Below are 27,653 nucleotides of genomic sequence, written 5' to 3'. Positions count from 1 at the left end.
GGAAACATCTGAAATTCCTATTTCAGTAAGATCAAGGGTAGAACCAGGACATGCATCATCACCACTATTATTTGATATAGTGTAGAAATGCTGGCGATAGCAGTAAAATAAGGAAAATCAATTGGGAGAATAAGCACGGCATAGGAAATATTCATTTGCAGAAAATATGATGGCTTACTTAGAGAACCTGAGTCTACTAAAAAATTAACTGAAATAATTAATATCTCCAGCAAAACTGCAAAATATAAAATAAATCCACATAAATCCTTGGCATTTCTATACATTACCAACAAAATTCAGCATGAAATGACAGAAATTCCATCTAAAATAACCAGAATGTATACAGTACTTGCTACATATCCAGATATACACAGGAATTATACAACTACAAAACAATCTTCACAGATATAAAGACAGATTTAAGTAATTGGAGAAATATTAATTGCTCATGTGTAGGCTAAGCCAACATAATAAAAATGGCAATACTACCCAAATTAATTTATTTGTTCCTTTGCATAATAGTAAACTACTAATGGATTACTGTCTGAGCTAGAAAAAATTATCTAGAGAAACAAAAGGTCAAGAAGAAAGTGAGCCTTAGCAGTACTACTACAAAATCATTAAAACCATCCAATAGGGGCTTAAAAATAGACAGGCTGATCAGTGGGAAAAAATAGGTATACAAGATATAGAATCAAATGGTAACATAGTGTTAGATAAACCCAAAGGTCCTAGCTATTGTGGTAAGGACTCACAATTCAACAAAAACTGCTGGAAACCCTAGAAGGCTGTCTGACAGAAATTTGATTAAGACCAACTTTTCACACTATGTATCAAGACAAGTTCCAAATAGATATATGACTGATAAAAGATCACATCATAAACAAATTAAAGAAACAATGGCAAAATTACCTCTCAAAATTATGGATAGGGGAGGAGTTAGAGAGAAGGTCAAAGAAGATGATAAAATGGACAATTTTTATTACATAAAATTAAAAAAGCTTTTGTGCAAATGAAATCAATGCCATTCAAATTAGAAGAGAAAGTTAATTATGAAAAAAAAATCTTTGCAGTAAACTTCTCTGGTAAAGTGTTCATTTCCCAGACATATAAAGAAATTATCTGAATTTATTAAATTTATTACAGTTCATTATATTTATTGTAAGCTCCTTGAGGCCAGGGATTGTCTTTTGCCTCTCTTTGTATCCCCAGTGCTCAGCACAGCGCCTGGCACATAGTAGACACTTAATAACTATTTGTTAAATCGAATTTGATTTATAACAAGAGTTGTTCCTCAATAGATAAATGATCAAAGAATATGAATAGGTAGTTTTCAAAACTATCAATAACTATATTTTATAAAAATACTTCAAGTCAATAATAATTAGAGAAACACAAGTTAAAGCAACTCTGAGGTTCCATCTCTTATTCATCAGATTGGCAAAGGTGACAAAAAGGAAAAAAAGAAAATGACAAATGTTGCAGGGGCTGTGGGAAAACAGACACCTTAATGCACTGGGGCTCTTCATGGAGCTGTGAATTGGTATGACCGTTTCAGGAGCAATTTGGAACTATTCCCAAAAAGTCACAAAAATGTACAAACTCTTTGATCCCATCGTATACTAGGCCTACAATCAAAAGAAATCAAAGAAAGAGAAAAAAGATTCATGTGTATAAAAAAATTCTTATAGAAGCCCCTTTTGCAATGGCAAAGAAATAGAAACTAAGGGGAGTCTCTATCAACTGGGGAAATCGATGTACAAATTGTGGTATGAAATGATGAAAGTGATGGTTTCAGAGAAAACTAGGAAGACTTTTATGAACTGATGCTGAGTGAAGTGAGCAGAAACTGAACAATTTATACAAAATCAACACTAAAAAGGCAAACAACCTTGAGAGGCTTAAGAGCTCTGATCAATACAGTGATAAGTCATGATGTCAGAGTACTGAAGGTGACATATGCAACCCCTCTCCTGAGAGATTTGCAAAATGAAACATACATTTTTGGATGTGGCCAATGTGGGATTTGTTTTATTTGACTAGGTATGTTTGTTACAAGGGTTTTGTTTTCTTTTTTTCCCAATTTTTGGGGAGAGTTGGTGGGAGAGAGACTGGGTTAGAAATAGTCTTCCCCTCCGCTCCCTCAATGAGAAGAGAGACCAGAAGGAATCACAGATAAGCAGGACAACTTTGAAAGTTACATATTGAATTAACAACGGCAAGTTCTACATCATAGAGATTTGTAGTTTCATGTATGATCCTTTCCTTCTGTTCCACAGTGTGTATGGAAATGTTCATTTTATTTGGTGTTTGTTAAGATCTTAATAAAAAAAGAAAAAGAAAAAGTCTTGCTGTCTAAAAATCATTTTTTGGGGAAAAAAAGCCTGAAATTTTTTTTAATGAATTTTTTTGATACCCTGTTAGAGCACCTAAGATGGGGTATCCTGGATGAGTACCTACAGTGAAATAATGAAGGATTTAGGGAAGAATGGTGTGTGTGTTCATCCTTCATTGCCGAAGAAGATCATGCCATCAGAGAAATGATGACATGACTTGCACTTGACTTTGTTTTGAGTGAGGGAGGGCTGTGCAGGTCACCAGCCTCACTTCTTCTCCAGAGCCATCTGAATCCAGTGACCAGATATTCATCAGGATGACTGGAGATGACCCAGGATGAGGCAATTGGGGTTAAGTGACTTGCCCAAGGTCACCCAGCTAGTGAGTGTCAAGTGCACCACCTAGCTGCCCCTAGGGAAGTATGGTAAGATGTGGCGTAAAGTCAGAAGAACCAGGAAAAAAAGAAATGCAACATAAACAGAAACAACAAAAACAGCTATTACTACTACAAAACCAGAATGTGGTGTAATTATAATGACTAGGCTTGGCTCCAGTAAGGAGGTAAGAAAATGTAACTCTTCCCCTTTCTTTCTCTTTCTTTTAAAATCTTCAATACAAGGGGTGGCTTGCTGGGTAAGGAAGGGGAAGGCATATTCAGAAATTAATGCAATAGGAAAACAAAAGGCATCCATAAAAATTAATATAATAATTTTAAAAAACAACCCAAGGCTGTTGGACTAGATTTAGGTACTTTGTGTCTCTAAGTCTATGATTCTGTGACTTATCCAAGATCACGCGCCTAGTTCAAAGCAAAATTAGGATTTTGTTTTGGTTGTTTTTTCCCACTGTGCCACGCTGGATACCTTATAGACCCAGAGACGATAAAATGTGTATTGTGTAGTTCCAGGAAACAGAGGACCAGTGGGTAGAACTTCCAGTAAATATGCATTTAATATAAGTAAGAACTTTATGATTTAAGTTACACACTTAAATTTAAGTGGCAGCTGGGTAGCACAGTGAATAGAAAGTTGGAGTAGGAATTAGAGAGACGAGTTCAAATCCTGATTCAGACACTTACTAGTTCTGTGACCCTGGGAAAGTCAGAACATCATAATAGCACCTACCTCCCAACACTGTTGTGAGATTCAAATGTTAGCATATATAAAATGCCTTACAAGTCTTAAAATGCTATATAAACATTAGCTGTCACACAAAATTGAAGAGCTTTTTACCAAAAAAAAATTAATACAGTTTGATAAGGGAAGTGGAATGAGAAATCTTTTTCTCACATAAGGATCTGAATTAGGACAAGGAGTAGGGGACAGGGGGCAAGGGAGGGGGTTGCATAGGCTTTGAGGAATGGGGTCTGGCACCCTGTTGGGGCCAATTCTGTACCCTAGAAGTTACTTCGGGCAGAGCTGAAAGTTGATGAAAAATGAATTCCCCAATGTGGCAGGAGTCTAAAGCAGCTTTGAGGTTTAACCCCAAGAATAAAATCACCTTAAAAGGGGAAGAAATCAGACAATTAGAGACAGGGGAATATAAGGGGGGAAAAGTCAAAATTCACCAAATATCTTTCTCTCACAAGAAAGAAAATTCAATTAAAAACCTAGGGCACAAGCAGATAAATCAACAGAAAAGGTACTGAAATCATAAGGGGGAAAGAGTACCAATGTTTCTAAAGGATTTCAAGCGTATCTAAATAAATGCTGCAAGATAAAGGAAAATCAATCAACACCGAGGAAACGTTGAACCCTAAGTATTCCCAAAAGAACATGAAAACCCAGCAACATGTTTCAGAATGTTCCTGAAGCAGATCAGAATGAGATAAGAATTTAGAAAAGAATAAACAGCAGGATGTGTGTCCTGTCTAGCAGAAAAAATTGGTGGAATCCAAAAACTGGAATCCGTGACGGCAAGTCTCTCCCAAGAAACAAAAGAGAGAGCAACAGATTAGGGACACAACAAATACACTAGCGACAAGCAGATCGTGCCTGATAACCTCATTTTCCTTTTATGGACAAGATTATTAGGCTAGATTGGGAAATGTTATAGATAGAGATGATTTAGGTAAGAGGTTTTTAACCTGGGGCTCATGAACTTAAAAATAGATGTATATATACACATATGTGTGTGTGCATGTGTGTATATATGTATATTATATATGCATGTATACAACATATATAAACACATACATATATGTATATATACACAAATATATGTATATGTACATATATTTTTGATAACCATTTCAACATGGCAGGTTTTGTTTGTAGCCCCACGTATTTTATTTAATGTATTTAAAAACCTTATTGCGAGAGGGGGTCCATAAGCTTCCTTAGGCTGCCTAAGGGATTTATGACAGACTCAATGGTTAAGAGCTCCGACCTAGATCCCAGCAAAGCGTTTGACAGTCTCTTACTCTTTCCTTGTGGAAAAGATGGGGCAACATGGGATCAGATAACCGTAGTTAGGTGGATTCAAACCTGCCTGAATGGCTAGACCGAAAGAATGGAAATGGTTTGATGCCAACTTAGAAGGTATCTAGTAGAAGGCCCAAAGGCTCTGTCCTTGGTTCTGGGTGGTATAACATTTCAATTTCTATTCATGCTTCTCAGATTTGCCAGTGGCACAAAGCTAGGAGGGACAGCTAATATTCTGGATGACAGAATCAAGAGTGCTCCCTCCCAAAAGATCTGATGAAATAGAACATGTAAGCTGAATTTAGTTAGATGGTATTTAATGGAGATAAATGTAAAAAGACTTACACAGTGGTTCAAAACATCTAATTAACACGTAAAATATTGTGTGTGGGGGGAAGACATCACTAGAAAGCTGCTCATGTGAAAAGGACGTGGGGGTTTTAGTGGGTTGCAAATTGAGTGTCCAAAATGTGAGGTGGCAGCACTAAGAGGAGCAGGGGCAGATGCCCAGGTGGCGCAGTGAATGGAGTGCTGACTCTGCCTTTTGTTGTAACAAAAGAGACTTCAACTGTACCTGATCATGTAATAGTAGACGAGAAAGTGTAAGAAGTTCTTCCCAGGAAGACCATCCTTAGCCTAGGGCTGACTCAAAGTCAGGGAATCCCAAAGTGATAAAAAAAACTCTTCATAGATCATCCACTCCACTCCCAGCCTCCAGTTGGAAGTTCAAATCCTGCCTCAGACATTTACTAGCTGGGTGACCTGGGGCAAATCACATAACCTCTGACTCAGTTTCCAAAATTATAAAATTGCAGTAATAACAGCACCTACCTCTCAGGGCTGTTGTGTGCCTGGCATATATATGTGCTTCTTTCTTTCTTTCCTTCATAGTGTCCAAAACAAAGCAGTGTTAATCCTGATGCCCCATTTAGATGATATCTGGAGTATGATGTTCTGTTCTGGATAACTGATAACCTGGAAAGCTTTCAAAGAAGGGTGACCAGGATGGTGAAGAGATTCCTGATCATTCTGCAAAAGGATAAACTGAAGGGACTGGAAATATCTAGCCTGAAGGATATGATAGCAGGCTTCAAGTATTTAAAGGGCTCTCTTGGGGAAGAAAGATTAGATCTGTTCTATTTGGCCTTTGAAGGAAGAACAAGGAGTAATGGATGGAAAAGTTGCAGAGAAAAAGATTTAGGTTTGATTTAAGGAAAAACTTATGGACTACAGCTATCCCACAGTGGGATGATCCCTTCCTCCTTCCCCCTCCCCAAGAGCCATTCCTTGTTGCAAAGGTTTGTATACTTTTAAAGAAATATAAAAAGAGTAACAAGGAGAAAAAAATCAAAACCTATCAGTGAATTAGCGGGCAGCTAGGTGGTGCAGTGGATAGAGTGCATGTCCTGGAGGCAGAAAGATAGGAGTTTAAACCTGACCTCAGATGTGTAAATAGCTGGGTGACTCTGGGCAAGTCACTTAACCCTGTTTGCTTCAGTTTCCTCATCTGTAAAATGAGCTGGAGAAGGAAATGTCACTCCAGTGTCTTTGCTAAGGAAACCCCAAATGGGGTCATAAAGACCAGACAAGCCTAAAAACAACTGCAAGACAACACCAATGTATTAAAAACAAAATGAAACAAAATTGATACTATATGTAGTGTTCCACATCTGTGGTCCCCACCTCCTGGAATAGCTTCTTAGTGTCTCTCCTGGCTTCCAGTCTCTTCACACTCAATTCGTCCTAAATAGGGTCATCAGATTAATTTTCCTAATGCACAACTGAGATCACAATATATCTAAAACCACTCTAAAAACTCTAAAACATCTCGTAGCGTCTCATTGCCTACCAAACCAAGTCCTACTTGGCTCCGAACTGTCTCTCTCCAGACTTCTCTCTCTAACACTACTCTCCCTAATACCCTGTTTTCCGGACAAACTGGACATTTTGCTTCTCTAGAATATGAATTCGATTTCGCTACCTTTGTTTCATGTTATTCCCTGAGCCTGGAATGCTCTCCCCTAATTGGCTTTATCTTTTGACATCATTCAAAGTCCAAATAAAATATTAAATTCCCTATGAACTTTCCTCTGGTTTCCCGATAAGAAGTGACTTCTCTCCCATTTGATTTCATGGTACTTTATTCTCCCCAAAAGTCCTGTTTATAAACAATCATGTTGTATCTCCGCCCCCACAAAGACTTTGAGCACCTCAAGAGCAAGGTTTTTTTTTTCCCCTTTCTTTGCATCACCAACACTTAGCACAATTCCTGGCACACAGTAGGCACTTAGTATGACTGACCAATTTACTCTTAGCATTTTATTTATTTCTTTTCATTTCACTATATGATAAGTACTTTGAGGGCAGTGACTATATCTCATTTATGTTTATATTTCTTCCCATGCACACAGTAGGTTTAGTGAAGGTAATTTTTTTTAAGGGACAAAAAAAGAGGAAGGAAGGAATGAATGACACTCCCTCATATACTAGTCACGTATGTTACAGACACACCCCTAGGTGTGATACCTGAGTACACTCTTCAGGATCCCTTAACCTATACTATAATTACTTTCATGGACCCCCCACAATCACATATCATGCCTTTGCAAGTAGCTATTTTCAGTGCCCCTTGCCCCTACCGTGCCCACCGTACCAATTTCAGGGAGCTCAGACTCGCTGCTCTCAATCTCCTGCTGCCCGATGTAGAACCAGATGCAGGCCACCCAGTGGGCAAGCAGGGCAAAGACAGCCATGAGCAGCGTCAGCACCACGGCACTGTACTGAGAGTATCGGTCCAGCCTGGGAAGCAGCCGGAGCAGCCGTAACAGCCTCACTGTCTTCAGCAGGTGAGCGCCAAAGTACTAGAGAAGGGAAGAGGGAAGTCACTTCAGCACCACCAGCTCCCACCCAGCTCAGCTGGCTCCCCCAGCAGCCAAGCCCTAATCACTCCCCACCCAGTCTTCCCTTCCCACCAGGCACTGAGCCTACTGACCACATTAACTTCAAAGGCGTGCAGCAGGTCAAAGGGCAGGGCAGCAATGACATCCAGTAGAAACCAGGTGGTGACATAGTGGAGGCAGATAGAACGTGGGGCAAATACAACCTGTCCTGATTTGGACACGAATGTGGTGCGGAAATTCAGCACAATGTCTGCAGGGAACCCAGGGAGGACAGAAGTATGAACACGGAGAGAACAGGGTGGCAGAGAGAGATAAGGCCCTACTTACAGAGGGAGGGATGCAGTGGGAAGGGGATACTGCAGCATTGGGGAGATACCAAGGCTGGGTTGCTTTTGCCAGATGGAACTCATGGGGTGAGTAATGAGGCTGAGCTAGAGAGAGAGAGCCTGGACCACACCTTAGAAGGATAGGGGAACTCTGACAGGGACAGGGACCCTGGATCCTAGCTTCTGAGGGCCAGGGCCACATTGGGGTGGGAGTGGTTAACCAGAACCTGAAATCTTAAGAGTAATGTTGCTATACCAAGGATGAAGAGGACTTCAACAGCTAGGTCGCAGACACTGGGTGGGCCTCGTGCCTCATTGGGCTCCCGGGCAGCACTGACACACACACTGTAGGGGACGGTGACAGCTACATAGAGTGTGGCAAGCAAGATGAAGCCATCCCAGGTGGCCCGTAGTGCCCCACAATGCAGCAGGATAAAGGGTGACTTCCGGATGGCAGCTACTTTATACTCGGGCAGGTTTGGCTTCTCCCCAAATACACCCTAGCGTGGAGAGAAGGATTAGGGGAATACACACATTCTCTTCCCACACCCAGTGCCCAGTCCTACCAGGCTGGGACTCTTCTAGGGTATAGTGCCCAGGAGGCTTGGCCAATGAATGCTTTACATTTTTCCTGACTATGTTGGGGAGAGAGTGGCCTGAGCCCTTGGGATCTAGTCTTGCTGGGGGGATGGGGAATTGTGGGTAGTGATGAGAGTCCCACCCTGCCTTCTCTCAGCCCATTTGTCTCTATTGACATCTGAATATTCCTGCCTCTCCCCTTCTCCCAATTTCACCACCCTCCCAGACCCGCCCAACGCAGCACAGTCCAGTCCCCTTTCCAACCTTGTTGAGCTTATGCTTGCTTTTTGGCTGCTTCTGCAGGTGCCCAGATAGGTGATAGAGCACAGCCCGACTCCGACGCCTATTGGCATTGAAGCCCTTGGACCCTGCTCGGCCGTACCTACGCCGCCCACCGCCTGTGGGAAAGGGGCCCTTGAGGATGAGAGGATGAACAGGAAAACAAGCAGATACACAGACAACTAACCCACAATACTGCCTTGTGTGTACAGAGTGAGTCAGGGTACCTTTCTTTTGGTTTGAGCTGAATAATCTATTCCCTTGAGGGAATTATCAATCACTTAATCAATTAATATTTATTCAAGAGCATCTCTTCTCCTTTCCAACTATAGGCTGGCTCCCTCAGAAAATTCATGCGCCAATTTTCTCCTTTTCCTGCCCCTTATCCCAGAAGAAAGAAATCATGGTCTCTTAGAAACAAGCAGATTAGAGCCATTGGAAGGGGCAGACACAATAGGATATGTTACACAGCAATATGTAGACAGGATATAGTATATAGACACTATAGGATATAGCATAGCAACCTGGAGGCAGATCGAGGTAACCACCAGTAATCAGAGATAGGAGAGTGAAGAACCCAGTGGAAATAGGACAAGCAACAGTGAGAGGCCTAGGTCTTTCTGCAAGCAGGCAAAGGTGGATGGGAAGACCTAGGATCTTGGATGCCCTAGCTCCCAGGCCAAGACTATGCTGAAGTATAAGGGAGAAAGAATATTAGACTTAGAATCAGGAGACCATCATCTGAATGCCAGCTCTCCTATTTATTACCTGGACAACTCTCAACCTCTCTGGGCCTAGTTTACTCTTCTATAAAAGTAATGAGTTAGGAGATAATGACTTCTAAGGTCCCTTTCAGTTCTCAGTCCTATGATCCTATAATAACAATGCCAATGAGAAGAACATTTGCACAACACTTCATGGTTAAAAATTACTTCCATATTCATTTACTTATTTTATCCTCATGAAAATTCTGTGAAGTAGGTTGAACAAGTATCATTACACGTGTTTTACAAAGAAATTGAGGCTAAGCTGGGGTATCTTATCCCAAAGTCAGATTACTGGTAGTCATTGAAAGAGTTCAAGCCCTTGTCTCTCTGATTGTGAGTCTTATACTCTTTCCTATATATCAGGCTGCCTTGTGTGAAGCAGTCCTAAGGTCCCCATCGGGAGAGCTCTAGACAAGCAATCTGGATAAATAGGTGTTGGCCTTTTGGGGAGGTGGGAAGAGTGCTGACCTAGGAGGGAGAAGACCTTGATTATAGTTCTGGTTCTGACACTTAATAGCTTCATGACCATAAACAAATCATAAGCTGTAAGCCTTAGTCTTCTCATCTGTAAAATGGAGATAATAATGCTGTCTTACTTATCTCTGCAAAGAAAGTATTTTAAATTACTGTATAAAATATGACATACTACAAATACTACCATTATTATTGTTATTACAATAGAGATTAAAATATAATAAGCTTATTAGTTTAAAGGCAACTAAATGGTATATTGGATAGAGTGTTGGATCTGAAATCAAAAAGACCTCAGTTCAAATCTGGCCTCAGACACTTACTAGCTATGTGACTGGACAAGTCACTTAACCTATTTATCTCAGTTTCCTCATGTGTAAAATGGGGACAATAGCATCTACTTCCCAAGTTTATTATGAGGATAAAATGAGATATTTGTCAGGTGATTTTCAAACCTTAAATTATAGCTAATGATAATATTAATAGTTTTTTCCAATAAGGGTTAAATCTATTTATTTTTCTAATAAGCTGAGAGACCAAAAAATTGCATTCCCCCTTCCCTGAAGGGAAAGAAGTGAAAGGAGAAGATAGAGAAGGTATGTGTATGTGTGTGTGTGTGTGTGTGTGTGTGTGTGTGTGTGTGTGTGTGTGTAAGAGAGAGAGAAAGAGAAATGTAGGGGAAGGAAGGAAAGAGACAGAGGGAGGAGAGTGGAGGAAAGAAAGAGGGAGATGGGGTAAAGAGAGAAGAGGGAGAGAAAGAGGAATAGGAGAGGAAAAGAGGGATAGGAAAGGGGGGAAGAGGGGAGAGAGGGAGGTAGGGAAAGGGGAAAGGAAGAAGGAAGGGATAGAGAGAGGGGGTAAGGGAAGGAAAGAAGGAGGGAGAGGGAGAAGAGAAGTGGGGTAGGGAAGGGAGAGAGAAAAGGAGAGGGAGAGAGAGAGAGACACTATGATTGAACAAAAGTGTGTAGAGGCAGGGTTCTCCAGACAGTAGGGAGAAGGAATCAGAGACAAGGGTACCATAAACTGTGCCAGCCAAGTCCGCCCTATGATTAAATTTTTGTTAACTTTGGTTCATAAATCTGTATTCTATAGAGCTCCAACATGCTCCTGAAAAAAAATCAACCTGATTTTTGACTAAACTGAAAAAACAAAGGATTTTCCCAGGTTGAGTATTATACTGCAAGACAGCTAGGTGACTAGGGAGCCAGGACTACCTGAAGGCACTGTTGTTCTCCCTTGGGGTGGATGAACCCTCATCGCATCAGAATAACCAGGTCACTTTAGTCAAGCCAACCCCTGTGGGGGCTTCTGTATCTTCATTTTCTTTGGATCTATCCCAGCACTAGTCACAATGCTTTGCCACTCATAGGAAGCCTATGATAAATGACTACTGAGTGGATCCATCATTCATCCTCACCTCCCTCCTTCCAGTTGTCTAGTCCCCCGCGGTTCTTGGAGTCACTGATGTCCTTGTGGGAGACCAGGAAGAGGGCCACCTCCCCTTTCTCATTCTTGATGGGCACTACATCCAAGAGGCACCAGAAAGGAAGACCTAGGCACAAAGACAGCTACCCTAGCTCCAAGACTCTGACCTGGCTCCTAAAAAAATTCTGCCCTCCCCCTATGGAAAACAGTTTCTCTGAGAGAAGAGGGGAGGGAAGGAGAAGCGAGGGGGAATGATTCAGGATGGAGAAGGAAAGGATATGGGTGACTTAGTCACTGGTTTTGTTTATACCATGAAGGGTTATCATATGAAGAGGAAGAATCACTCACTGTTTGTCTGAATTGAGGATTGGGCCAAAAAGAATAGGGGCTATGGTAGAAGTTTGTCACAGTGTGTCTAGAGACAAACTCTCTGATGGCGTGTGGTGGTGGTGGGGGCACAGGTACACACATACAGTAAGAGAGAATTATTTTTGTGTGCTTATCTTTGGATGTCTGTCTTAGATAGCAGAAAGAACTTTCTATCAGCATGAAGTTTAGCGATGAGGAAGAGGGTAGCGGAGTCTGAGCCCCCTCCCACCCAGGAGAAAACAAGAGGGTTCCCAGGATGGGCTAGAGGACCAGATGAGATTATCTTGCCATGAGGTAGACCTGATGGATCATGAGTAGGTCGAGAGGGAGAGAGAAACAAAGGCAGGGATAGGACTGAAGTAGAGTGAAGTACAACGTAAACAAAATGTTAAGGGGAAAAGAGCTTCAGTTTGTTGCTAATTTTTTTAGAGTGGGGGGATGGAAGAGAGAAGATGTCTTTAAATGGAGGAGGGCATGGGGTACAGTGATAGGCAAGCAGGCAAAGGGGATGGAAGAGGCATAGATGACAGGGAGAAGAAGGGATAGAAGGAGACAGAAAGAGTAGGAAAAGGTGGAATTAGCTGGAACTGGGAGCCTTTGGCTGGCAGGTAGGGATAGGGGATTATGCCTGGCTTACCACTCTTTCTGTATAGAATCAGCTCAGCCTTAAACTCCTTGTGCTCATCTAGGGCTTTTCGGATCTGCTGACGGACAAGGTCACTAGTGTCAGGGCCATAGAGGAAGGAACAGGCACAGCCTCTCTGCATGACCTCAGCCCGAGAAAAGCCAGTGAGGTCACAGAAGCCATCAGAGCAGTAAACCACAGGGAAGGAGCCCCGAACCTGGGCATTGCCCAGCACGAAGTTACTGTCTGCAAGAGAATCGACAATCTGTCTGCAAGAAAGAGCATAGCCTGGGCAGGTAAGGAGGGAGAGAGAGGCAGGGGATATAGGTGTGTATGCAGTGTGCTTAGGCAGGTTGTTAACCAGCTTGATTGGAGAGGGGCTCAGCCTCTTGGAGATGAGAATTCCCCCAGTTCAATTTCCATCTCCAATCTATTTCTGTGGGTTGAATTTAAGAAGCCTTAGGGAAGGGGAAGGGGGAGAAAAATCATGAAGGAGACACAAAAAGGACCCTGGAATCTGGATGCCCAACTCTAGAGTGAAGCTAAGGTTTTATTCCTTCCCCTTGGGGGTTCTTTTTCTTCTTATTCCCCAGCTCCCCGCTCTACCAAGCTTTTTTCCTCCAATACCCCTAGGGTAGGGCAATTCTTCCCCTAGGAGTGTCAGATATGACCACAGAGTAGAGGACTACTATTACCTCCATCCCTGTGAAACTCTGGAATCTAATGAACCAGGGAGCATAAGTGTTAAGTGAAAGATAATGCCTGCCATGTTCCTCTTTTTCAGATTCCAATTCTGTGTCTTTAGGTCAACCGTCTCTAGAAGTGACTGTGTCACTCATGGTGTTTGTGTCCTAGACAATTCAGCAATATATCCATTGTTGTTTAATATCCTTGTGCTTTTTTTTCCCCTAGTGCATGTCTGTTTGTCCTAGACAGCATCTGTTATATGTATGTGTGTGTCTGTGTTTCTGTGTACCCTTAAGCGTCTGTCCTGGTTTATGTGTGGTGAGTGTCTATGTGTGTTAATGTATGCCCTTTATGTCAGTCTCTCTTTCCTCCAACCTATACTATCCCCTTGGGTATACATCCTGGATGATCTGGTGACCTCATCAGCTGACATAGGTTTCATAATCATCTCTAAGCAGATGACTCCCAGGGCTATATATCTAACCCTTGTCTTGATCTCCTGAGCCCCAATCTCTCATCACCTTGTTGGTGTCACTTGTTGGACATTTTGAACCAGGTATTCCACGGGCATCCCAAACTCTCTGCCCCAACCCCAAACCTAGGGGCTGCCACCATTCTTCTAGTTAATCAGATTTACAAACCTGATGTCATTCTTGACTCCTTACTATCACTCACCCCACACATCCATTCAGTTGCCAGATCTTGTTATTTCTACTTCCCTGACATCTCTCATATTTGTCTGTTTCTCTCCAGCAATTAAGTTCAGGTCCTCATCATGTCTCACCTGTGACTTCCTAATTGGCTTCAGCCTCAAGTTTCTCCCAACTCTAATCCATTTTCCACAAGCTCCAAAAGTAATTTACCAAAGTGTAGGTCTGACTATGTCACTTTCACATTCAATATCCTCCAGTGGCTTCCTATTACTTATAAGATCAAATATAAATTCCTCTGGCATTTTGAAACCCCTCACAAACTGGCCCCAGTCAACTTTTCCTGTCTTATTACACATTACTCCCCTTCATTTACAGTACAATCCACTCAAACGGGCCATCCTCACACAAGGCATCTCATCTCAGTGTCTCTGCTCTGGTTATCACCCATGTCTGGGGTGCCTCTACCCTGAGAAAGCCTAATTTTTTCAAGATGCTACTCAAGCAATAGCCACAAAAAATCTTTCTAGCTTTCCTTAGCTACTAGTGTCTATCTCACAAAATTAGATCTAATATACCTATATACACAATATATATACACACATATTTGCATATGTATATAAATGCAGATACATAAATGTATATGTACATATATACATGTATGTGTTTATATGCATACACACATACACCTGTAGTCTCCTCTGGCTAAGTACCGTTTCACTTGTCCATTTCCCCAGCAGCTAGATAGTACTTGGCACATAAAAGACACAGTTTTTTGTTGGTTGATTTGTCTTGATGTATCTCTCCCAGAAGGCCTAAGGGAGCGTGTGTGTCCTGTTGCAGGCTTCTTAAATGAATCTTGGATAGTGGAGAAGTGTGACTGTCTCTTTTATGTTCATCTTGGAAAATCTAGATGAGAGTGTAGGTGTACCGTGGTTAGCTGCTTGCCCCTAATCCTTCCTTGGCACCACTCATGACTGGTTAACCCACTCTGTAGATTTCCTAGGCTTCCTGCTTCCTCCCACTTCATTCTGTTCCACCTCTGGAGGATGGGGTGGGAAAATCCTCTGACTGACAAACCCCTGGGCCCTGTCTGGCCGGCCCCAGGCCCTGAGATTTGAAGCAGAGTGGTCCCCTAGATGATGGCTGAAGATGTAGTTGGGGGTGGTAATGGTGTTGCTGAATCAGAGGGCTAGGCTGGTGCCAAACATATGGAAAGGCAGATGGTGGGAGCTCCTTCAGCTCCCAGCATCCTTCCTTCCCATCCTCCACTCCCCCCCATCTATCCCTCACCAAGTGACTGGAGAGACCATCCTAGGGGAAATGATTTGGGAGGGAGTGGGGCTAATGGGATGGGCAATTACTGAGTTGTGCACACACACACATCTGCTGGCCCAGGGGCAACTGTCATGACTCCCCCTGATTCCAGGGTATGGGTACCTGAAGCAATACATAGGTTCCATGTATCCCAGACCAATGCTCTGCTCCAAAGCCCCAATTTCTGGCTCTTCAGCCACTCTTAGGTTAGTGTGGGGGCCCCAAACCTTGATATCACTTGACTTTTTTTTCCTGTGGAGGTGGAAGTTACTATAGCTTTCCGGCTAGATCCCTCCAATTGTCGCTTTAATATGGTTGGATTATTTGTTTTTTTGGTGGAGTATATGCAGGTGGGCGATGAAGCTCTGGCTGGTGAGGAGATGCTATGCTCCCCTCTGGCCAGTTCTGTTTGCTCTTTCACATTCCCTTTCCAAAGCTCCTTTTTCTGACCTTGAACCCTCAGCCTGATCATTTAGGATCCCCACCCCACCTAGGGTTTGGCTGAGAGGCAGAAAGTGGGGGATGGGGGACTGCTCCAGGTCAGCTGCAAGGGTGCCTACTTCCTTCCATTCATCCTTTTGTGGGGGAGGGTGAGCAGGCGCTCCGAGGCATCCCGCCAGGTAAGCAAACCTTCCCAAGCCCCAGACCATTCAGCCAGCTACAGGAGGACTCTGGTTACCTCTGCCCCTCTCCTCCCGCCCACTCGCGAGGGTCTTGTCCACCCCTCCTCTCCCCCCGCCTTCCCGGGAAGAATTTGATTGGACGAAGGTCCATCTTGAAGAATTTTGCAAAGTGGGAATGGACCTGGAGGGCCAGGAGGTCTTGGGGCAAGGTAGATTTCAAGGGGTCCGTAAACTTTAAAAAATCTTATTTCAATATAATTGGTTCCCTTTGTAATACTGTATTTTATTTTATGCATTTTAAAAGGATTATTCTGAGAAGGGACCCATGGGCTTCACAAAAATGCTGAAGGGGTTCATGACACACAAAAAGCATTAAGACCCCCTGCCGTAAGGGAGGGTCAGCAGCCCCCATGGGGATCTTTTCTTGGGAAGGGAACTAGAGATTCTTTGGAAATCTAGGCTGGTGTGTGTAGGGGAAGCTTCCATCGGGAGAGGGGTCCCGCCTGGAAAGGGGTCCGGTGAACTCACGCGTCCCGTCGAAGCGCGTGGCGATGGTGTCCAGAAAGGTGTTCTGCGGCGCCAGGAGCCCCCTCATAGCCGGCATCTTAGGCTGCCGCGGCCGCCTGCCCCATCCCTCCAGGGGCGCGGGGCGGGGGGGGCCTCAGCGCCGACGGGGGGCGGGGAAGGAGAGGAAGGGGGGGCAGTCCTTTCCTTCTCTGCCCTGCCGCGCCCTTCCCCGCCCCGCCAGTCCAGCGGGCGCCGGGCGCTGCCCCCGGCGCCGTCTCCCCGGGCGCGGGTCCTAGGGTAGCTGTCTGGGGGCGCAGCCCAGCCACAGCTCCCCGGCCCCAGTGCGAGGGGGAGTCCGCTCCGTCGGGGTCAGTAGCATGTCTCTGGGCTCCTCCCGTGCTCCTAGGGTTCGGGTCCCGCTTCCCTTCTACTGGTTTGGATCCCGGCCCGGCTCCAGGTCCCTGCAGCTACCTCCGTCTGATGGAGAGATGCGGCTCCCGATCCGCCCCCCCCCCCCCTCCCCACCAACTTGCCGCCTGCACCGGAGTAACCATGGAGACAGGGCACACCCTGCCAGGGCTGGCTCCTTAAAGGCACAGGCTGCCTGCAGAGGTACCAAGTCTGAGGCTCCTCGGAGGGATGGGGACCTGGATTGGGGAAAGGGGGTACGCGGTGGAAGTAACAGTTCAGTACGTTCAGGGGTCCCCATCCCACCCAGTGCCTCGCGCGGCAACACCAAGCGGAGATCGCCCAGGCAGTTCTGGCCTTTCCCGCTGTTGGAAGAGCCTTCTATACAGTTTTTACCCAAAGGTGTTCTCTAGCGGGAAGCGGGGAAACCCTGGGGATGGAAAGAAGCCTTAGCTGGAGGAAGGGAACTCTCAGGGTCGGAAGCTGCTCATTCGAGGCTGAGTCTCCACTGCAGAGTAGAAACCTGGGCTGAAGTAATTGAAGGCTAATAGGGTTCGGAGATGCTAAAGTTGAAAGAGGTCGCGTCTAGCAGAGTTCAAGATAGAGTCGAACTAGCAAAGGAGGGTCTGAGTGGCGCCTCGAACCCGAGCTCGGAGACAAGATACCCGACTTCTAGGCTGGGCACCCCAATTAGTCTTTCTAGGAAATGAGCCGAACTATAGACGGCAACGGGAGCAGGAGGGCAGAAGGACTGAAGGAGCAACTCCAGGAGGGGAGGGGGTACTCTGGTTGCTCAAAGGGGGCCTCCGAGTGCTGAGACTTAGCTTGTTAGGAATGGAGAAACCTTTTAGAGCAAGGTTCTTGACCTATTTTATGAAGTCATTCCAGTGAAGTCTGAGTTCTTCTCAGGATGTTTTTAAACTCATAAAATAAAATACTAAGTTGCAAAGGAAACTAACTATATTGAAATAGTTATCAAAATGGATTTTTCAAAAAGTTCAAGAACCCCTGCCTCAGACTTATTTTGCGTCTGATCTCCGAACCCTGGACGCGGGAGCAAGGTCAGGTAGTGTATTTTGCCTCAGATAATTATCTTCTACCCCTGGACAGAAGAGGCTTGGCAGCAACTGCTGAGGTGGGGGAGGGGGGCGTCTGGAGAAGGAGAGGAAGAAATTTCCCTGCCTTCTAGGGTATGGATTATAGGGTTATAGAATCGATAAGACCTGGAAGAGAACTCGGAAACCCCTCTGTTCAACCTCGCTTGGAAACTCTTGAGATTAAGGGATTTGTCCGAGGTCGTACCAGGAATAAATGGAAGAGCCAGTGTTTGAACTAGATTCTGACTCCAGATCCAGCGTTCTTTTTTAGGAAAATACGGAGTCACTTTTTTTTTCCCAATAAAGGAGAAGACAATGTGTGGCAGGGGAGGGGCGGGGGGAAGACATTGGGGACAAGTCTGGCCTTCAGACCCGGGAAAAGAGCAAAATGACCTCTGTCTAGTTCGGATTCCGGGAGGACAGTTTGATTGGCCTTTGTCCAACCTCTAGGGAAAGCCAGCTCTACAGAGTTTCACCGGCTCCTAGACGCCTCTCCACCTCTGGGTCCATACTTTTTCAGGTCTCTTCTCTTCCATCCTCTCTCATATCCTCCTCGCCTCCTAGAGTCCTCTGGCCCCCCCGCCCCGCATCTTTTTTTCTCTTTCCCCCACTCCCCAGCTGCCAGATCCCGACTCCTCCCCCCTCCCACTGTTTGCCACTGAGCGCAGCAGCCGCCTTCGCTGAGCTGAGCCGCTGGGGCCAAAACAGCAATTTGTCTCCAAGTGAAGCAGAGGCTTTGCAAGGCTCCTACCCCACACCCCCTCCAGCACTCTCCACCAGGCTCGGGGGCGGTGGGTGGAGGGGGATTGACAGATCAAACTAATAGACATGTACACATTAGACGTACTCCCCTACTTTCCCCCCTCCCCGCCCCATAGGTGGACCAGATCAAAGCCGCAGACACCTGTATTTAAATGAGCCGGGGAGCTTATTTAAATGACTGAAGGAGGTGGTTGGGGCTCGGCAGCGTAAAGTGAAAGTGAGATTACCCTTCTTCCTCTACTCCATCCCCCTTCCCGGTTCCTCCTCATTGAACTTGGGTGAAAGAAAGATCTGAGTTTATTCTTCCGCAGTAACCTGCACCATTTAGCTAAGCGCTTAATAAATGCTTGTTGAGTAGCCCCTAGGGCCGTGTGGAGTCCCCATACTAAGTCTCTTCCACCAGAGATAACCTTTTTTCAGAGGAGGGGAACTCCTCGTTAAAGAGCCTACTAGATGGGAGCTCCTATGTTTGGGTTGGGGTGGTTTAATGTCTAGTCACCGCTGGCCCTGATTTTTTCAGATCCTAGGTAGCCGATGTTAGTTGTCAGAGGTCTCCAGAAGCTCAAAATGACCCCGGCAATCCACTGTTTCTCCAGAGCTTTGGTCAGGCCGTATCTCTGGGGTCTCTATCCAGCACCCAGCCTGTGGGAGGGAGGTGGGGGGTCCTTTTCAGACAAGACCTGGCTCCATTTCTTATCATACCTCCAGGTTTAGGGACTGATTTTCATTAGGTTGTGAAAACCATCCTTCCCACTACCACCCACAAGAGAATAATGGGAGAAGAGAGTGGGGAACTCTCCCCTTCCCATATTCCTGAAGTTTGATCTTTCCATCTGGTTTGATTTAAAACACTTATTTGATGTATGGTTATAAGGTCTTAGTCTAAAGTCCCCTTTTGAATATTCTCCTTTCTCCTCCCAAGCCACAGTATATGCTCTCTTAGACTCTCTTAGACAGCAGAACAGACAGACAGGAAGGAAAGAAACACTGAGAGGGGTGGAATGAATTGCAGATGTGACAGTGACCTCTGACCTTACTACATGCTGTCTTGTCTTGGACTAGGATTAGCCCTCTCTCCGAGAACTCCTCTTTATTTTGGTAGGGGGAGCCTTTTTCAGGGAAGAACTGGAAGTCTTTGTCAACAAGAACAAACCCAGGAGGCTATATTCTGAAACTGGTGTGGGAGGCCCGTGGGAGTTTATCTACAAAAAGGAACAAGGAGGGAGGCTGGGAGGGGAAAAGCAAAGCAGAGAAAACCTCGAGACACAAAAGACAAAAAAAAGGAAAAAAAAAAAAGGCTTCCCAATCACAGAGCAAGCAGACAATGTGTAGGGGATGAGATGAGAACAGGTGGCTGTCGAGGAACAGAGCTGGTGTTCCTCTCTCCTCATTCTAGTCTCATCTCCTCTCTGCTCTGCTCTCATCTTCCTAGACCAGAGTAGTCAGGCTAGCATGGGGAAGCAGTTGACATATCAGGACCCTGGCCAGGGATCCCTTCTTCTCTGGCCAGGTTTGTATTTATAATGGCTTGGCATCATTACAATATTATTCTCTGAGAGGAATATAGGAATTATTCCCTTAGTGCTTTCCAGAAAGAAATCTTTAAAAAGTCTTCAGGATTAGGAGCCTTCCCTCCCCATCCCAGTCCATTGAGTTATCTCTCTTTTTATACATACACTTTCTCCCCATCTCAGCTGTAAGCTCCTTGAGGATTCCCCTCCCTTTTCCTTAAATCTCCAACACCTAGCTCAAGAACTTGCATATAATTGACTCATGGTAAATGTTTGTGGATGCTAACATAAAGGTCTTGGTAGAATTCTGGTTTGACTTGACCGTAAGCAAATACTCAATACTGACTTCCACGCCATATGTTATCTTAAGGTCATCTAAGAACATGACATCTGCATTTCCAATCATTACCTTCATTAAAGTCTTACTCTACATTCAAGTTTTGCCAGGAGAGCATAACAGATTCTCTCAAATTGGAAAGGCTTTAAGTATGGGTGTGATGTTGGATTTATTGTCATTTATTGTCTGAGCACCAGTCTAGTCTCATTACCAACTCATTACCAGACTGACCACTGGGTAATCTATTTTTCAGAGACAATAACTTTCAAAGTTCATCTTGTTAGCAGTTGTCATATGTACTTGTGGGATTCCATCCTACTGCAGCTTGATTTCCAAGCCCCATAAGCAGCAAAGGACATGGATGTGAGGTCAAGCATGCCTCCTTGGGAACCCAGCTGGACAGAATATCCCCTAAGTAAATTGTACAGAATTCTGTATCATGAAGACAGGACAATGGGTTGTAAAAATTATACATTGTATATCTGTGTGCTCTCCCAGGAAATGTATGTTTGCCTCTCCTTATCTTGGGATGTAACCATGACATCAATTTCTAAGTAAAAGTTGACTCCTGAAGCAGCTTGAGGCGGTGGCTTATTCCCGAGACTGCCCAGGCTATGCCTTGAACAGTTTGGTGTCTGTGTGTTCTCTTCCATTCCCTAATGTGCTCCTGTCACCTTACAGGTAACCCTTGTTCAAACTGTGCTGCACAGGATAAAGCATGTACTGATGTAAGGAGGGCTCTACAATGATGAAAAGACGTAGATTCTTGGAGCATTAATGCCCCACCTTTGCCTCAATCCTTTTTGTCAAGTCAAGTCCATAGACATTAAGCACTTATAGTGTGGTAGCCTCTGTGCTAAGTACTGGGGATATGGGGGAAAAAAGGAGGGAGGAAGAGAGAGAGAGAGAGAGAGAGAGAGAGAGAGAGAGAGAGAGAGAGAGAGAGAGAGAGAGAGAGAGAGAGGCAAAACCAGTTCCTGACTGTAAGGGGGAGGTTACATGAAAACAACCATTATGAACATTTACAGGATAAATTAGAGATAATCTCAGAAGGAAAGAACTAGTATTAAAGGGAATCATTGGGAATGGCTTCCTACAGAAAATGGGATTTTAGTTGGGACTTGAAGGAAGCCAGGGAAATGGTGAGGGGGGAGGCGGAAATAAAGAGAAAAAGAATTCCAGGTATGGGGGATAGTCAGTGGCTTTGGGTCTTACTGGAGTGAATTAAAATTCCAAAGGATTTAAGTGCAGAAAGTTGGGAAACTCAGGTTTTGAAAATATGAATCCTTTAGCTACTGTAGCAGCAAGCACCCTGACACATCCAGAATGACCTGCTAGCACAGGTTCTTAGATCTGCTTTTCTAAAAGGAAAGCAACTTTTGGAGGGGTCAGTAATCTTTAATTATATTCACCAACAATCAGAGAAATAAGACCAACAAACAGGGCTTCTGTCTGACCATACGCAATACATACATCACAGATCAACAGACAGATCCAACTGTCTAACCATTACATAGTTACCAGAGAGAGAAACATCAACATCTGAGTTTTCAAAGCCTGGGAGTGGGAAGGGGGGGAATCCTTAATGGCTACCAGTCTCATGTGGCACACTAACCTTCTTCCAAAGAGTGAGCCCCAAAGCAAAACTTCACCTCAGAGTATATATATATATATATATATATATATATATATATATATATATATATATATATGTACACACACACAAACACACATACACATACATATATGTATATTTGTATATGTATATGTACACACATGTGTATGTGTATATGTATGTGTATATATACATGTATAGTATATGTGTGTGTATATACATGTATGTATATATGTATACACACTTTTCAGAGTCAGAGGACATCACAACCCTATTGACCCAACGCCTCATTAGAAATTAACAAAAGGTATGGGCCTTCCTATGAAACCAGCCTCCCCTAATCAAGCTTCCCTTAATGAGGGGGAAGATCTTTAACTCTCATTAACAAAAGAAATTCCTTAATCCTGGAGTTTGTTCTGGGGGGTGGATCAGAGGAAATTGGGACAAATATTATCATGCAAGAATTAGGAATACAGTCTTGCCACAGGTTCAGTGGCTCCATACTTTTTAATCAGTCTCATGCTTTTCATCATAACTGATGAAGGGACCAATTCCCACAGAGTCAGAGACTGGAAGACACTAATTTTCTAGGGTCTTCTCCCCATTTCACACTCCTCCATGCTCTATCCATCATAGTTATTGACTAATTGGTAGCTTTGAACTTGAGTTCAAATCTAGTTTCAGTATGTGATCTTGAGCAAGTCACTTAACTTCTCTCTTCCTCAGTTTCCACATCAGTGAAATGGGATAATAGCACCTACTTCTCAGGGTGGATGTGAGGATTAAATGAAATAGTAAGTGTAAAGTAGTAAGCACATAATAAGTGCTTAATAAATGCTTACTTTCTTCCTTTATATAGATAGGTACCTTCCATTCCAGGCTCTAAAGACTAGAAGCTTTTAGAAGACAGGGTAGTAAGGCCTGATTAATATGCATAATATGCACTCTGATAATGTGGATGCCAATCTGCCCTTCCTAGGGCTGGGAAGAAAGCCACATCCCTAGGAGCTCAAAGCCAAGATGATACAATCAGTCCTTGGGCTAGGTCCAAGGCATCTCAAAATGGAAGAATATAGAGAATCAGTGAGCAAGAAAAAAATCCTGAAGTTTAGTCATTCCTCCAGATGGTTAAGTAAGAGGAAATGGGCATCTAATGTTGTGGGAAGGGTCTAGAATCAACATAAGGAAGGAGTTCCTAACATTGGGATGAATGCCACACCAAGAATGGATCTAGAATTGTTGTCTTCAGAGGACTTTAGATACGAGCCAGAGTCAGTCAGTCCACAAGCACTTACAAAACATCTACTATGCACACTGGGAATAGAAAGGGGAATAAAAGATAGTTCCTGCTCTCAAGGATCTCAAAGTCTACAAGAGGAGACCAATTGCTAACAACTGTGCGTGAACACGATAAATTGGAGATAACAGAGAGAAAGCGCTAGAATTAAGGGAGATTGGGAAAGGTTTTCTGTAGAAGGTGATATTTTATCTAAGTCTTGAAGGGAACCAAGGAGATGGAGGTGAGGAGGGAAAGCATTCTAGTCATGGGTTTGGAAATGAAAATGCCCAGAGTCAGGAAATGGGAGTGTTTCATGTGAAAAAAGGCCTTTGTTAGATCCCAGAGTAAGTGGGTTGGGGAGAAGAAGTAAAGCATAGAAAAATGGGAAAAGTAGGAAGAGACCAAGTAATGAAAGAATCTGAAAGCTAAACTAGATTTTATATTTGATTCCCAAAGCCATAAGGAGCCACTTCCTGAGTTTATTGAACAAGGGAGTGATATGGTTGGACCTACACTTTAGGAAGATCAATTTGACAATTAAGTAAACTGTAGTGAGGAGAGACTTGAGGCAGGAGAACAACTGGAGGGCTATTTTAATAGTTCAAATATGATGTGATGCGGGCCTGCACCAGGGTGGTGGCAATATCAGGGGAGAGAAAGAGGCATGTAAGAAAGACATTGTGAAAAGATAGAATTGACAGAATTTGTCAACTGATTAAATATGGTGTGTGTGTGTGGAAAATGTGAGAGAGAGGTAGGAGTCAAGTATGACACCTAGGTTGTGAGCCTGAGTGACTGGGACAATAGCGTAAAAGTCCAGTGTAAAAATTAGGAAGAATGGAGAGCTTGTGAAGGAAAAACCTAGACATGTTGGGTTTATGATGTCTACAGAATATATGTCCAATGAGTAACTGGTGATGCAAGTCTGGAGGTTTAGGAGAGAGATTAGGGCTGGATAAGTAGATCTGAGAATTATCAGCATAGAGAATAATTGAATCGATGGAAGCTGATGAAAACACCACGCGAAAAAGAGAAGACCCAGGCCAGAGTAGTGAGTAGCTGTTATAAGGCATGATTTGGATGAATATCCAACAAAAGAGATGGAGAAGAAAGTTCCGACAGGTATAAGGAAAACCAGGAGAGATGTATGTCAGGAAGATAAGAGTTTTCAAAGAAAGCCTCTTCTGTCTAGGACAGTTTGATGGGTTATACGGTTTAGAACTGGAAAAGATGAAAAAGACTATTTACCTAGTCCAACCTTCTCATTTTATAGATGGAAAAACCCATCTTGGAAAAATTACCTGCCTAGTGTTTTGTAATGAAACACAGACAAGTTTCAGCAAGAATTCAAACTGACACTCTGCTTTCAAATCCAGTGCTCTTTAAAAAAAAATTGCTACCCTTCCTTTTGTAAGTAATATGGAAAATATAAGAGAGTTCTAATTTTGGTTGTCATTCAGCAATATGTATTAGGCGCCTACTGTGTGTCTCTGTGGAGTTATTATGTTAATTGTTACAGCAGAAGATGCAGTTACTTCCTCTTACCAGCACTGAGTTGCCTCAGGACAGTTTATTTGAACTTCAGTTTCCTCATCTTTAAAATGGGAAAAAAAATGCTGCATTATGGGGATGTAGCTAGATTTGTTTTGTTTTGGTTTTGGTAAGGAATAATCAGGTTAATGTATACAGTGCTTTGTAAATTTTAAAGAAACATGTACATGTCTCTTCTCTGCCTTTGGCTCAAGTTCCTATTAAGTATATTCCTCTCATTTTTAGGGGTAGAGGCACCCCAGTTCCATGTAATGACTTGAAATCAATTAGCTTTTCCAAAGGGATATCTACTTGAAATATACAGTAAAAACAAATATACTAACATTTCCTATCCCTACCGACCATTCCCCAATACCTCCAGGGCATACTTTCCCCTAACACCAGCTCATCTCTGGGAGAGAAGCTTGAAACTTAGCTGCATTCTTACCTGACACTGGTCTACATCCAAAGGTGACATCTCTTTCAGATAAGTCCTCATCTCAGCTTCTACTGCCATGAGACCAGAAGGTCATTCTTGAAGACTGCCAGCCAGTACCGCAGCTGGCTCTGAATCCAGCTTCCTGTAACTTACTCTCAACTTTTCAGACCTCCTAAATAAGGTTAGAGATTCCACTCCCTTCACCAAACACCATTAGCAAAGGAATCACCAGCTCCCCTACCAGTGAGTAATAAATAGCATTTATAGAACACATTAAGGTTTGCAGTGTATTACAAATATTATGTCATTTGATCCTCACAACAATCCTAGGAAGGGGGTGCTATATAATCTCCACTTTACAGATGAGGAAACTGATGCAAATATTTGGTAAGTGACTTGCCCAGGGTCACACAGTTAATGAGTGTCTGAGGCCAGATTTGAACTTAAATCTTCCTTATTCCAGGCTCAATAATCTAACCATTTCACCACTTAGCTGACTGAATGAGGTAAACAGATCGCAGCTGAACCTGACAGGCCTTTTTGAATGCCTCTGCAGTCAATACGGAAACCTTAGCTAACTAGTCACAGTTCTAGTGTCTCCACAGCACTCTCCTTAGATAGCATCATGATTTTCCTGGATGCAACTCCCTAGCCTCCTCTATGAGGAGAGATGCCATGACAGGTGATCTGATCATGCAGCAGACCCCCATTGCGCATGTAAGCTATCATTATTATATATCCCCTTAAGGTAGCTTTTTCTTCTTGCTGATGAAAATTATTCTTACTTTAATGTTCACTTAAAGAGCTCCCAGACTGATGTCCTTCTTTTCGTTGCCTCATTAAAGGGGCCATGCCCTAACTACTTCTTAAAGAGGCCTATTCAATGAATGGGCATTACCACATACTCATAGATTTTGGCCTAAAGGGGCTTAGGTTTCCCTAGTCCTGGGTCATCTCCAGTCATCCTGATGGATATCTGGTCACTGGATTCAGATGACTTTGGAGGAGGAGTGAGGCTGGTGACCTGCACAGCCCTCCCTCCCTCAAAACAAAGTCAAGTGCAAGTCATGTCATCATTTCTCTGATGGCATGGTCTTCTTCAGCAACAAAGGATGAACACAAAGAGCTGTGGTGTCATGGTCATGGATTTCCTCCACTAAGGTAGACTGAAGCCCTTTCCATGCCTTGGTAGAAGGTTTTTGAGAGTTGCTTTGGCAAAATCAATCAATCATCTAGTGGGCCCCATCTTTTGGTAATGAACCTCTTTGAACTTAGCTGAAATGGTCCAGATCATACTCAAATGGCTTGGTGGGCCCCACTAGACCTAGACTCTTTGAGAACCCTACATTCTCTCTCTACTTCATGGTGAAGCACTAGATTAGCAATTAGTCAAGGGAAGAGGATTTATTTTTTATTTTTTTATTTTAATTTATTCATTTAACTTTTAACATTCATTTCCACAAAATTTTGGGTTCCAAATTTTCTCCCCATTTCTCCCCTCCCCCCTCCCCCAAAACGCCGAGCATTCTAATTGTCACTATCACCAATCTGCCTTCTCTTCTAACATCCCTCCCTTCCCTTGTCCCCATCTTCTCTTTTGTCCTGTAGGGCCAGATAACTTTCTATACCCCATTACCTGTATTTCTTATTTCCTAGTAGCAAGAGCAGTACTCGACAGTTGTTCCTAAAACTTTGAGTTCCAACTTCTCTTCATCCCTCCCTCCCCACCCATTCCCCTTGGGAAGGCAAGCAATTCAATACAGGCCATATCTGTGTAATTTTGCAAATGACTTCCATGATAGTCGTGTTGTGTAAGACTAACTATATTCCCTCCATCCTATCCTGCCCCTCATTGCTTCTATTCTCTCTTTGGATCCTGTCCCTCCCCAAGAGTGTTAACTTCAAATTGCTCCCTCCTCCCACTGCCCTCCCTTCCATCATCCCCCCCACCCTGCTTATCCCCTTCTCCCCCACTTTCCTGTATTGTAAGATAGGTTTTCATACGAAAATGAGCGTGCATTTTATTCCTTCCTTTAGTCGAATGTGATGAGAGTAAACTTCATGTTTTTCTCTCACCTCTCCTCTTTTTCCCTCCACTAAAAAGTCTTTTGCCTGCCTCTTTTATGAGAGATAATTTGCCCATTTCATTTCTCCCTTTCTCCTCCCAATATATTTTTCTCTCACTGCTTAATTTCATTTTTTTAAAATATGATCCCATCCTATTCCATTTACTCTGTGCTCTCTGTCTCTGTGTATGTGTGTGTGCCACCAACTACCCAGATACTGAAAAGTTTCAAGAGTTACAAATATTGTCTTTCCATGTAGGAATGTAAACAGTTCAGCTTTAGTAAAGTCCCTTATGACTTCTCTTTTCTGTTCACCTTTTCATG

The 27,653-nt window shown here is 43.6% G+C and overlaps 1 protein-coding gene across 7 annotated transcripts in view; it reads right to left on the bottom strand.

Annotated features, from left to right (window-relative positions):
- KCNH3 (potassium voltage-gated channel subfamily H member 3) overlaps positions 1-21,279 on the bottom strand; it is a 42,300-nt gene extending 21,021 nt beyond the window's left edge. For all 7 annotated transcript variants that reach the window (XM_072654603.1, XM_072654597.1, XM_072654600.1 and 4 more), the window contains exons 1-7: positions 16,307-21,279; positions 12,514-12,747; positions 11,500-11,634; positions 8,830-8,963; positions 8,243-8,486; positions 7,753-7,910; positions 7,414-7,621 (exon numbers count right to left, since the gene is read on the bottom strand). In XM_072654603.1, the coding sequence (XP_072510704.1) occupies positions 7,414-7,621; positions 7,753-7,910; positions 8,243-8,486; positions 8,830-8,963; positions 11,500-11,634; positions 12,514-12,747; positions 16,307-16,382 (1,189 nt within the window). In that variant the 5' untranslated portion in view covers positions 16,383-21,279. The remainder of the gene's footprint in view (positions 1-7,413; positions 7,622-7,752; positions 7,911-8,242; positions 8,487-8,829; positions 8,964-11,499; positions 11,635-12,513; positions 12,748-16,306) is intronic.
- Positions 21,280-27,653: the final 6,374 nt, after the last annotated feature.

The sequence above is a fragment of the Notamacropus eugenii genome, chromosome 3 (genome assembly GCF_028372415.1).
Source record: "Notamacropus eugenii isolate mMacEug1 chromosome 3, mMacEug1.pri_v2, whole genome shotgun sequence".
In the NCBI taxonomy this organism is placed as follows: domain Eukaryota; kingdom Metazoa; phylum Chordata; class Mammalia; order Diprotodontia; family Macropodidae; genus Notamacropus; species Notamacropus eugenii.
This window is presented reverse-complemented; position numbering and strand designations above follow the sequence as displayed.